We start from the raw sequence: 12,211 nt of genomic DNA, 5'->3' as shown, positions 1-12,211 counted from the left end.
TTATTGCTGAGGTGATGAGTTACGGTGGAAAAGAGATGGCAGGCCACGACAGCCAGGAAATGGGATAGGCCATGAACCCAAAGCCAAGACAGAAAACAATATGCACCTCAAAGCAGAAGTTTCTAGATTGTGAGTCAGGCTTTTCTGCCTTGTGCCAAAGCTATATATACCAATGGTTTGAAAATCTTTGGACTCTCTCAGTGTCAAATATCTTTCCTCTCTTCCAGGATTCTAACCAGTACCAGTTTGGTAGAACCAAAATTTTTTTCAGAGCGGGACAAGTGGCTTATTTAGAGAAACTCCGCTTGGATAAACTGAGGCAGAGTTGTATTGTGATTCAAAAGCATGTGAGGGGCTGGCTGCAGAGGAGGAAGTTCCTGCGAGAGAGACAAGCTGCCCTGACAATCCAGCAGTATTTCCGGGGTCAGCAAACAGTGAGGTAAGTGGATAAGGAAGGTTGGCACTGGGTCATACCAATTACTTCCAGGTCAACAGTGGGGCATGCTGGATCCATAGAGAGCAGCTAGACCATAGGGCGGTTGCTGCTGATGTGCCCAGGAGGAGAGGCAGCTGAGGACAGGAACCTTTCTCTTGCTCCTTGGACACAGGTATGGGTGGGGGGTCCCCACCAGTGACCATGAGCCTGGATAGAAGAAGGACCTGACCTGTGTGCTATCTCTTCCCAGGCAGGATGACTGTTCTTTTTCATATGATCTAATATAGAGATTATCTCATAGTTGTTTTACTTACATTTCTTGGCCATTCCCAAATCCTCCTCCATGGGCTTATATGTTCTGAAGGGAAGAGCCTGTGTTCACCTCCAGACCTTTAGGCTGATGTTAGCAAACTTTCCTGTAAAGAGCCAGTTAGTAACTATTTGAGACTTTAACCGTTCATAACTGTTAGGAAAAAAAAATCTTAAGACAGGTGGCTCTGCTGACACAAAGAAATCCAATTAGGTCAGATCAAACCAAATTAAAATGCCCATCATTTTATTAAATACGGTGCTCTCGGGCAGCCAAGTGCACGGTGGCGAGACAGGAAAGCAGGGAGCACGTGCAAACCTGGAACCGCGTGTTTCTCCTCTGGGAGCCCACTTAAATACCCTGTGGGAGTAGCATGCTGGGATTTGGAGTCCAGACTAATGCAACTCCCAGAGCAGGGGCCTGGGATGGGTGCCAGGGGCTGGGGCTACACTCCAGACTTAATAATGACCTCTGAGGCAACTCCTGCTGTCATAGCCTGAAAGCAGACACATGCATGAGTCTATTATCCGTTGCTGTAAGAAAGGGCCCGAGGCTTGATACTTTAAGGGTTGTTCAGCTTATAATTTTGGAGTACAAATTGTTTTGGCCTCTGATAATGGCCTCCATTTCTGTGACACAGTGTGACAGAGAAAGTAGGCAGAAAGAGCCACGTGGGAAAGGGGCCAAGTTCATGGAGCTCCCTCTGTATAAACCCACTCTATTAAGTGTGGTGCTGTGTCCCCATAATCCCAGCACTCAGGACACTGAGTCAGGAGAACACTGTGGGTTTGAGGCCAGACTCGGCTGCGTTATGAGAACAAGGCCATTCAAGATTTTATAGCAACACCCTGTCTCTCCATAAATAAGGGCTGGAGAGAGATGGTATTTCCTGCAGAGAATAACAATTAAGTTATCCATATGGTATATCCAAGCACCATATGGGAACAGCTGGGCATGGGCACACACCTGTGCATCTGTATCACACAGAAACAAAATAAATTCTAAAATAAAGGGATGAAAACCTACTCCCCTTAGCTCTGACTCATAGTGAGCCATTCAGAGGCCCCTACCTTCTGCCAGGCCACCCCACTCTGGCGGGACTCACTAAAGGGCAGCTACGCCTACAGCAGCTGCTGTCGTCAATGTGTGTAGAGCAGCCGCAGGTGTGTCCATGAGGCTTGATGGTCTCAGCAGATGTGACCCTTTGCTCGTAGTCTGCCAACTCCAGATCGGCAACTCCCAACCCAGCTCTTCATGAATGGATGCATGAGCAAGTGGGGTTTCAGGACACTGTCATCCTCATAGTCTGGATGTGGGCTGTGCACATGTATACGTGTGTGCCTGTGGATTAACTGGCTTGAGGAGATCCCACGTGGCTCCTCCATGACCGAGTGACCCACACTGAGATCAGGGTAGGCACAGGCAGGCCTGAAGTTGCATCAGAATAAACCATAGAGACATACCTGAGCCTCCCCTCACTGAAAGGTGCTGCCCATACTTGTGATTCACGGTGAAGGGTGAAGCTCTGGCCACCCACTCACACTGCCATCTCTTCACCCAAGGAAGGCCATCACTGCCACCGCTTTGAAGGAGGCCTGGGCAGCCATCATCCTCCAGAAGCATTGCCGAGGATACCTGGTCCGCAACCTGTACCAGCTGATCCGCGTGGCCACCATCACCATCCAGGCCTACACCCGCGGCTTCCTGGCCAGGAGGCAGTACCGGAAGGTACGGAGTAGACTCAGGCAGCTGTTCCTCACCGTGCCTTCCTCAGTGCAGGGGTTCTAGGTAGAGAGGCATCCACATTGCCCTGAGTGGTTACCTGAGGGGTTGCTTCAGAAGTCTGGGATGAAGGGGTTAGTGGGTCAGTGATGGGAGACTCCTGCCCTGCACTGTGGATGTCCTGGGCTGACTCTTCAGGTAATGATGGACCTGGAGAAAGAGAAACAGGAGTTCTGGCTGACATCTTACAAGGTTCTTTCTCCAGTTGCTACAGGAACACAAGGCTGTGATCCTTCAGAAGTACGCACGGGCATGGCTGGCCCGGCGTAGATTCCAGAACATCCGCAGGTTTGTGCTCAACATTCAACTGACTTACAGGGTCCAGCGTTTGCAGAAGAAGCTGGAGGATCAGGTAAGTGTGTGTGTGCATGTGTGTATGAGTGTGCACATGTGTGTATGCATGTGCATGTTCATGTGTGTAAATGTACATGTGTGTGCATGTTTGATTACTCTCTGCCTTATTCTTTTTGAAGCAAGGGCTGTCAGTCAAACCCAGAGCTTGCCCACATGGCCAGTGGTACTTACTAGCCAATTTTCTTTGGGAATCTCCTGTTTCTACCTTCTAAGACTAGAGTCACAAGCAAGTCCCCGTGATGGCCTGACATTATTTTTACGGATTCTGGGAACCCAAACTCTAGCACTTTAACTTTGGAGGCAAGCATTTTAATCTTGGGGCCACCTCCCCAGCCCTCTACCGCTGCCTGTCTGTTCTGACCCGTGGAGTGCACCATCTGTGTTGCCCACCCCATGGTCTCCAGAGATACCCAAATTCCCTCTTTAGAAGTCGTTTTTTATCAAATAGTCCTACCTCAGGTCAATGGATGAAAGCACAGCATATGATTTTTGAGGTAAACACAACTTAGCCTCTAGTGTTAAAATTATTGCGGAGTCCCACAAGCAGATGGACCGCCCATGACATGCGTCACCAGCTCAGAAAGACTCCACCTCGCTCAGTTCTTTGGGAAGAGGCTAACAAATGTCACTTGTGGGAAATGCGACTGTGGTAGATAGATGCCACGGTGCTGCGTGAGGCATGAATGCAGCGGCTGCTTCGCTCTGAACAAACCCCTGACGTCTGAGTCTTTCTTCAGAGCAGAGAGAACCATGGACTGGTGGAGAAACTGACCAGCCTGGCCGCTCTGCGGGCTGGTGACCTGGAAAAGATTCAGAAGCTGGAAGCAGAGCTGGAACGAGCGGCCACCCACCGACACAGCTATGAAGAGAAGGGCAGGAGATACAGGGACACAGTGGAGGAGGTCAGAAGGGTCCTGCGTGGGGAGTCCACACTCCCGTCTCTGCAGAGGAGGCAAATGTTGCTCATGCCATAATAAAGCAGGGACTTCACAGCCCTGACAGAGGGAGCCCAGGGGCCTGGACTCTGGGGGGAATCGTGTGCTTAGGGAAGGGACCAGCTGCTCTCCCTGTCCTTTACAAGTGGACACAAGGCCCAAGGGACACTGCTGACTGCTTCCTTCTTCCCTCCGCTCTGTTGCTTGTCCACCTGCATGGGCCCTGGAGGCACCTGTCTCTGACCTGCGCTGCAGAACCTGGGAAAGAGTTTATCTCTGTGGTCGAGTGAGAAATCCCAACATCTTGGATTCATATCTTGACTTTGCTACTGGCTAAAGTACAGCTTGGCCAAGTCACCGATCCTCTGAACTTTAGCTTCCTTGCATTTAAAATAGAAATGACAGAGGGGGGCTAGAAAAAAAATTTAAGGGTAAAGTTTTCCAGGGAAATAATTTAGTCAGTGCCCGCCGTGGGCCCCACACAGGCATGAGCAGATGAATCTAGCATATTCTGCGTCTCTTCCATTACCGTCCATTCTCCTGTGCCTTCCAAAGGCTTGAAGTTCCCACATTCGTAGCCATGGGCACCCTGGGGGTTTCCCTTTGCCCTTTCTGTGACCTAGTACTTGGGGTGCCCACAATGCTGCTGCTGCCCTTTCTGGCTCTGCCTGTCATGGCCATCACCATCACTGGGTCTACACTTACAGCCCTGCAGGCCTCTCTCATCAAGAGAAGCTGAAGTAACAGATTCTGCCCTGCTCCCCTCCCTTCTACACCACAGCAGTATGAACACAGGAAGCCAGTGTGTGTTGTGACCTAAGCAGCTATTACCACAGTTAACTAAGAAGCTGCCCCGGGTACTCAGAGCTCAGGAGAGGCCTGAGACAGTCCTTGGACTTGGGCTTATCTCGCAGGTGTCAGCCGTCAGTCATGGCTGGGGAGGTGGGTGGGACCGGTGTCTGATTTGAAGTCCCCTTGGGCCCCTGATTCTGTGGCCGATGCGGTTGTTACTCTGGCCTAAGCTGAGCAAGCGCATATGATTGAAGAGCACAGGGCTCGTCACAAGGGCCGGTGGCAGAGACTTCACCAAGGTCTCCTCATGTCCCTTCCTTTCACTAGAGGTTGTCGAAGCTGCAGAAGCACAGTGCAGAGCTGGAGTTGCAGAAAGAGCAAGCAGAGCTGACGCTGCAAGAGAAGACCGAGGAGCTGAAAGGTAGCCAGCACTGGGCGTCACTCAGCAGTGTGGGCGTAGCCAGGCCTCCGCTCTGTCCTCGGCCATCACACATCAAGGGGATAAGTGCATTTAGAAGGTGCTCACCTCACCCGTCTGCGCCTCATAGTCAGCAGCCCTAAGGTTTGCCCAAGGACAAGAATGAGAGTGTGTGGTGTGTTGTATGCATGTGCGTACTGTGTTGTGTGTGTGTGTGTGAGAGTGTATGTGAGCGTGTATGTGTGTGTGTGTGTGTGAGTATATGAGAATTTGTGTATGCATGGGAGCATGTAAGAGTATGAATGGGTGAGAGTATAATAGTGTGCAGAAGAATGTGTGTGCAATAGTGTGTGTGCAAGCTTGTGAGAGAGTGCATGTGCAATAGTGTGTGTGCAAGCTTGTGAGAGAGTGCATGTGCAATAGTGTGTGTGCAAGCTTGTGAGAGAGTGCGTGTGCAATAGTGTGTGTGCAAGCTTGTGAGAGAGTGCGTGTGCAATAGTGTGTGTGCAAGCTTGTGAGAGAGTGCGTGTGCAATAGTGTGTGTGCAAGCTTGTGAGAGAGTGCGTGTGCAATAGTTTTGTTGAAGTTAGCTTGAGTCGGGAAAGAACCAGGCTAGCTAAAAGATAAAACAATTATATTTTTATTTATTATAAGGGGAAAACTCACGAAACAGGAGCAAGAAGTCCAAGCTGAGCTGTGCTGCGAGGGAACCACACAGAGAGAGGGCACCTGGGCCGCACACGCCCTTTTTCTCCGGGTCCCAGAAAGCCACACCCTAACTTGGTCCCACCTCTTAAAGATAATTGGTTGGCAAAGATTCCCCATCAGAGTTTGTGGGTGTTGATCAGTGTGTAAGTGTGTGGAGTATGTATGCATTTACAGTGTACTGCTCTGTATGAGTGTGAGGAAGTGTGAGAATAGGAACATGTGTAAGTGTATAAGAGTGTGTAGTAGTGTATGAATGTAAGTGTGGGGACACAAGTGTGGTGAGAGTGAGTGTGGACAAATATGAGTGTGTGTGTTTAAGAGTATCCATGAATGTATGAGTGTATATACAGAGTGTGAGTGGGTGTGTGTGTGTAAGAGTGTGCATTTAAAAGAGTATTCATGAGTGTGTGTATGGAGATGTATGGGTAAGCATGTATTTAAGAGCGTCTGTGAACATATGAGTGTATATAAGTGTAAGCACCTTGTGAGTGGCCTAAGGGACCTTGCACACATTCTGCCCAGCCTGTGGACTAAAGGGCACCAGGCCTAGGGTATGAGGCAGCTGGGGTTCCAGCAAGAAGGCACGCCCTGATTGTGGCCCGGGCCTTGGAGCCCACTGAGTCAGTGAGGAGCAGAGAGGTCGAGAAGTCACCTGGAGCCTGAGCAGGGAGGGGCTCACCCCCCTACACCCCACCCCCTGCACACTTTTTATTACACTGTTTCAAAGGTTTTCTAACTGAAGGTTGCCACAGGAATATTGAAGTTCTAAGAAGTGTAGCGAGGTGGGGGGGGGGGGATTGCCTGTTTGGTACCAGCGGCACATTTGGATGGATACTTTTAACAGAACTGTTGTTTCCCAGCCCCCTCCACTACGTATCTACTTATGAGGGTGCACGTGTCTCCTTGAGTCCCAGCTGAATGAACCCTCCACGGTGATTGGGAAGTGGGAGATAATTCAGACGTTGTCTTGGTGGATTTGTTTCAAAGAGTGTTCTCTGTCCACAGAACAAATGGACAAGCTCACGAGGCAGCTGTTTGATGACGTGCAAAAAGAGGAACAGCAAAGACTGTAAGAGACCCTGGCCTCAAAGTCAGCACCCGCTCACTCAGCTAGCCTCCCTTTCCCTGTCTTTTTCCTTTTCTCTCCCGCACTCCTCTCCCCCTTCCTTCCTTCCTTCCTTCTTCTTCTTCTTCTTCCTTCCTTCCTTCCTTCCTTCCTTCCTTCCTTCCTTCCTTCCTTCCTGGCATGGTCTCGTGTATCACTAGCTGGCCTCAAACCTCCTCCATTAGCCAAGGACCCTCCTGCCTCTCCCTCTCCAGTGCTGGGATTACAACTGTGCACCACCACTGCTGGTTTCTGCATTGCAGGGAATGGAACCTAGGGCCGCGTGCTTACCAGGCAAGCCCTCCACCCGCGGCTACATCCCCATCTGCTCTCTATTTTCTGTTTTGCTTCTCAGCTTGTAACTAGCATAATCCAGATCCAGGTATGCAGGGTGTGAATTTTTTTTTTTGAACAAGTGGGGATTTTAGTCTTGAGGGCCCAATTCTATAATATACAGCCTCAAATGATACCCATGGTCCAGGGTTGTTCATACTCTTCCTGATGATGGACCCTCACTAGTCCCCATGACCTTGGGTTGGACCAGCCCTCTTCCTGTCTCAGTTATAAACCATCTGCTAATTCCCAGAGATTCCAGTCTGGAACCCCCCTTCTCTGATGGAGTCAGAAGTTTCTAGATCTAAGTGGGGGGGGGGGCATGATGGAATGATGGGAAGATGTGGAATATTCTTGTCGTGTTCCTTGGGAGACAAAGTCTCAGGGAAGCCTGGGATGAGGTTCTACTTTGCCGTGCAGTTCGCCGAAAACCATGGCCTCAGTAAAGGAGGTGGGTAAGGAGACTCCCAAAGGCTGAAGAGCCAGCTGCACAGCTGAGCACCCTGCTGTCTGCCTGGGCGAGGCTGTGCTGGCCCCTAAAGTGAGCAGCGCTCTTAGCCCTCCTTGCAGCTCCATTTGGTCCCTGGTCATCTGCCTGCGCATGCTTGGCCCTGTCCCAGCCCTTAGAGGCACAAACCATGACAGACCCAGCAGGTTCAGGCTGCAGGTCTGAGGTTCATTGTACCTCAGGCTCCAGGGTTTTCTTTTTTGTTTGTTTTCTGGTCTCTTGAGAATACTATAGTGGATTGGGTTTTTTTTTGGGGGGGGTTACAAATTTTAAAGATTTGTTAATATCTACAAAAGGAGATAAAACAAAAATCTTTGTGGAGCCACAAAGACTTCCTCAGAGTCTTTTCCTTGGTGCTAACACAGCAAGTTGGTCAAGAGTGTGGCTTGACATCCCAGCAGTAGGAAGCTCCTGGTGGGAGGCTCTGGATGCGAGGTTTCGCAGCATCCCAGCAGCTTAAGGGCTGCAGGAAGTTAACAGAGCTCTTGGAGCTGCCTTAGCTCTCACTGGACCCTGTGGACTAGACAAAGTTAGTCTAGGTCACATGTCTCCTTTCTGTTGTTTTTCTTAGTTCGTCGTCACCTGTTGAATTCAGTGATCCTTTTACAAGGAATTGGGTTTCCACACACTTTGGGGCACCTGGCTTTGCTGAAATATATTCTAAAATTCTTAAAATGGGCTGGACATATGGATCAATAGTTAAGAGTGCTTGCTGAACAACCAGAGTTTGAAGCCCAGCACTCATATAGGCTGGGTGTCCCAAGACACCTACATTTCCAACTCTTTGAGGGGCATGATGCCCTCTTCTGACCTCCATGTGCAAAGGTGCAAACATCAGGGTACACATGTGTGCATGCAATCACAGACATGCAGACACCTGCTTACACACACACACACACACACACACACACACACACACACACGTAAAATAAATCATTTTCAAATTTCTCAGAAACCAAGACCCCTGAATACAGAGGTGGCCTGTATTATGGCCTCTGCTTTTGTTCCTTAGCTGAGAAGCTTGTGGCCAGAATGGTTTTGCTTTCAAAATTTTCCATTGACACAGACTTCACCAAGAGAGTACCCCTCCTTTCATAGTCCCAAATCCTAAATAATTTCGGAGGTGGAAACCTTTCATTAGCACACTGGTGGTGCAGTTTCGGATTTTAGCATTTCTCGTTCAGTTTTGGGAATTTGGGATGCTCAGCCGTATTTGTTGAGGATTAAATAAGACCCCTGGGGAGTCCTGGGAAAGGACTAGAACTTGGCAGAATATGTCAGGTCTTTGCTGAAGGATGGGCACCCCATTCAGAGGACAGCGTGGAACCCAGGGATGACTTTGAGATCACAGCGCCCCAGCACCCAGTGTGACTTGAAGTCCAGCCTCTCTGTCTTGTGCTCCCTGTGATCTTGAGAGAGTTTCTCATACCAGGAGCTCTAAAGCATTGGTTACAGACTATGAGAACAGGATACATGCTAAAACACAGGACCGTGGGCTACTGCAAGGGTGGCATAGGTCTCGACAAGCCTGTCTCCTCCTTTGGCATGGAGGTGTCTCCTCTCTATATTTTCAGAGTACTGTATATTTTGTTCAAAGACTATAAAAACAAATCTAAGTTTATCTTTTCTTCTTTTGCTGTCTAGACTTCTTGAAAAAAGTTTTGAGCTGAAAACGCAGGCCTATGAGAAACAGATAGCGTCTCTGAGAGAAGAAATTAAAGCCCTCAAGGATGAGAGGATGCAGCTCCATCATCAGCTGGAGGAGGGCCGGCTCACCTCTGACAGCCTGAAAGGGGAGGTGGCTCTTCTGACCAAGCAAGCAAAGGTAGGGTGTGCTGGCTTTTAGGTCCTCTGGTGATGCCCTTGATCTGCACAGAGATAGCGGAAAGGTCTCAGATTCGGGGTTCAGTTTGGGGACAGCTCAGGTGGGCTGTCCTTTTTGGTAAGATATTTATTAATATCATTATCGGCATGGTAGGGATTTTGAAGAGAGCCCAGATGAAGCATTGTGTATATGAGGGGGCCTTCGTATGGATTCAGGCAGAATGAGGAGGTTCCTTGCTCTGTGTCTGATATAGCCAGTACTATATGCTGGTAGTCAGGTTATCCTGGATTCCTGGGTGGCAGGGGCAGCAGCAAGGATCCAGTCCTTTAGCTAAGTAAGGTGTGGCCATCCTACAGGAGGTGCTTAGATGCTTGGGAGCATCCTTTGGGGAAGTGAGAATCAGAGTCACAGCGGGCTGCTTGCTTTTCAGAGCAGCTGAGAGGATGAAATAGAAAAGGGCAGGTGCAGGTTGAGTGTGGCCCTAGCAGCTGCTAGCCCAGCCAGAGCATCTCTGTGTTCCCAAGACATCAAACAGCAGGCGTAGCCCTACAGACTGACGGCACACAACACCCCAATGCTCTGTTCCCCCAAGTCCAAGTCCCAGACACTGCGCTGTCTGAAACTGTATTTCATGTTTCTCACAGCTTCTAACACGGCTAGGTTGTAATTATACAGTTATTTAAACAGATTGACTAAAAGAATACTTCCAATTTAAATTATATATTCCGGAAAACCCTTATCACTTATCATTTTATCAATTTAAGAATACCTGTACTAAAGTAAAATTGTTATAATCTTCCACTTTATCAGAAAATTCACGAGTGATGGTCCATACCTGGAGAAGCTGCCCAGTCAATAGAATTCAGGTGTAGTGCACACTCCTGTAATCCCAGCACTGGGGAGATGGAGGCAGGAGAGCCAGGAGGAAGCTCAAGTTCTCCTCAGCAGCACAGGGAGCTAGAGGCCAGAGTAGACGATGAGGCCCTGTCTCCAGAAATTCATTCCAGATCACTGAATACAGTTAATGATGAAGTATTATACATTTTAAATTGTTAAGAGAATAAATTTCAACATTCTCAACTGCAAAAATGGCAGGTTTTTGAGAGAGTTGTGTGTTTGTTATCTTGACTTGATTTTCCACATTGTATTCATAAATCATAACCTTACTTTGTCACCCACAAATATATGTGATTATACTTTGTCAATCTATAATAAAAGTTTAAAAAATGAAATTTACAAGTAGAGCAGGAAAAATCACATAGAAAAATATTTTCATTGTTTAAGCAAGCGTTAAAATACCAGAGCTGGGTTGGAGAGATGGCTCAGAGGGTAAGGGCTCTGGCTGCTCTTCCAGAGGTCCCAAGTTCAGTTCCCAGCAGCCACCTAGTGGCTCACAACCATCTATAATGAGATATGATGCCCTCTTCTGGTATGCAGGCAGAATACTGTATATATAACAAATAAATCTTTAAAAAGTTTTGAAAAAAAATAAATAAAATACCAGCGTTATCTATATTTTACAAAATATATAAATATTCATAGAAATTTAATAAAAAGTTCTTGAGAAAAATAAATTTTAAAAGAACAATAAGTAAGGTGTGAGCTGTGCATGGACAATGAGTCCTTACTAGAAATCGTAATCGTATGCATCCCTACAGACTTGAGGATTTGTTTATCTTGAAACGAGTTCTCAATATGTCACCCTGGCTGTCCGTGAACGCAGGATGCTGCTGCCTCAGCCTCCCAGGTGCTAGTGGTAGCATCCATCTGATCCTTCAGTGCATGCATTGTTTTAGAATGCAGACCTCTGGCAGATGCAGAGTGCAGGAGGAGCAACCTTGCTTTCCAGGGAATGGACCTAGAGCCATGCCCGGCTGCAGCCTGTTCTCAAATGCAAAGCATTTCATTGTGAAGTCAGAAAGCTGTTGAGCTTCTACTAATCACGTAAAACACATGTTAGAAAGCTCTGTGGACAGCCGTGTGTGCTCTGTAAGAGCTTCCCCCGTCAGAACTGTCGGTCTGCGTTGCCTCTGGGTTTCCCAGGAAAACTGTCCGCCTTTTCTATAAGCACCCTGTGCTAACCAGTGCTCTCCTGGCTCCCTTGTCAACTGGCCTCCTGTTGTTGCGATGTGGGGGACTTGGGGAGACTGGATCACATGATCATATTCCTTTGACTTGTCCATTCCAGGAAGTCGATTCTGTGTCTCTTGCGTGTCATACCAACTGGCTAATCCCTTTTTAAAAAAATGATTTATTAATTTTTATTTTATGTGCATTGGTGTTCTTGCCTGAGAGGTATTGGATCCCCTGGAACTGGAGTTACAGACAGTTGTGAGCTGCCATGTGGGGGCTGAGAATTAAACTCAGGTCCTTTGGAAGAGTGGCCAGTGCTCTTGACCTCTGAGCCATCTCTCCAGGTTAACCTTAAATTGGAAGAATTGTGAGCCTGCACTTGGAGTGAGATGCCAGTAGATGTCACTCCGTTCTGATGCCTCTTACTGTCTGGCTTACAAAGACCTTGGCCATCACTGACAAGCTCTGTGTGTCTGAAGATTGCAAGTGAATGCAAACATTACCTGAAATGTGCCAAGAATAGCGAAGGGAGCCAAGGCTTCAGACTGGACGATCGCGGCTTCCAGGCACATGATCCGGAACATGTCGTCACATGATCCGGAACATGTCGTTAAGCCTTCAATTCAGGGTAG

General features: G+C 48.3%; 1 protein-coding gene across 6 annotated transcripts in view; it reads left to right on the top strand.

Moving 5' to 3' along the window:
• Positions 1-12,211, top strand: part of Myo5c (myosin VC) — a 79,203-nt gene that overhangs the window by 44,008 nt on the left and 22,984 nt on the right. For 5 of the 6 annotated variants that reach the window (XM_041679735.1, XM_041679732.1, XM_041679734.1 and 2 more), the window contains exons 19-25: positions 228-439; positions 2,309-2,474; positions 2,734-2,880; positions 3,620-3,784; positions 4,937-5,030; positions 6,741-6,804; positions 9,326-9,506. In XM_041679735.1, the coding sequence (XP_041535669.1) occupies positions 228-439; positions 2,309-2,474; positions 2,734-2,880; positions 3,620-3,784; positions 4,937-5,030; positions 6,741-6,804; positions 9,326-9,506 (1,029 nt within the window). The remainder of the gene's footprint in view (positions 1-227; positions 440-2,308; positions 2,475-2,733; positions 2,881-3,619; positions 3,785-4,936; positions 5,031-6,740; positions 6,805-9,325; positions 9,507-12,211) is intronic. The other variant, XM_041679733.1, reaches the window with a different exon arrangement.

Source organism: Microtus oregoni, unplaced genomic scaffold (genome assembly GCF_018167655.1).
Source record: "Microtus oregoni isolate MIOR12 unplaced genomic scaffold, Mior012 000032F_ref0000030, whole genome shotgun sequence".
In the NCBI taxonomy this organism is placed as follows: Eukaryota; Metazoa; Chordata; class Mammalia; order Rodentia; family Cricetidae; genus Microtus; species Microtus oregoni.
This window is presented reverse-complemented; position numbering and strand designations above follow the sequence as displayed.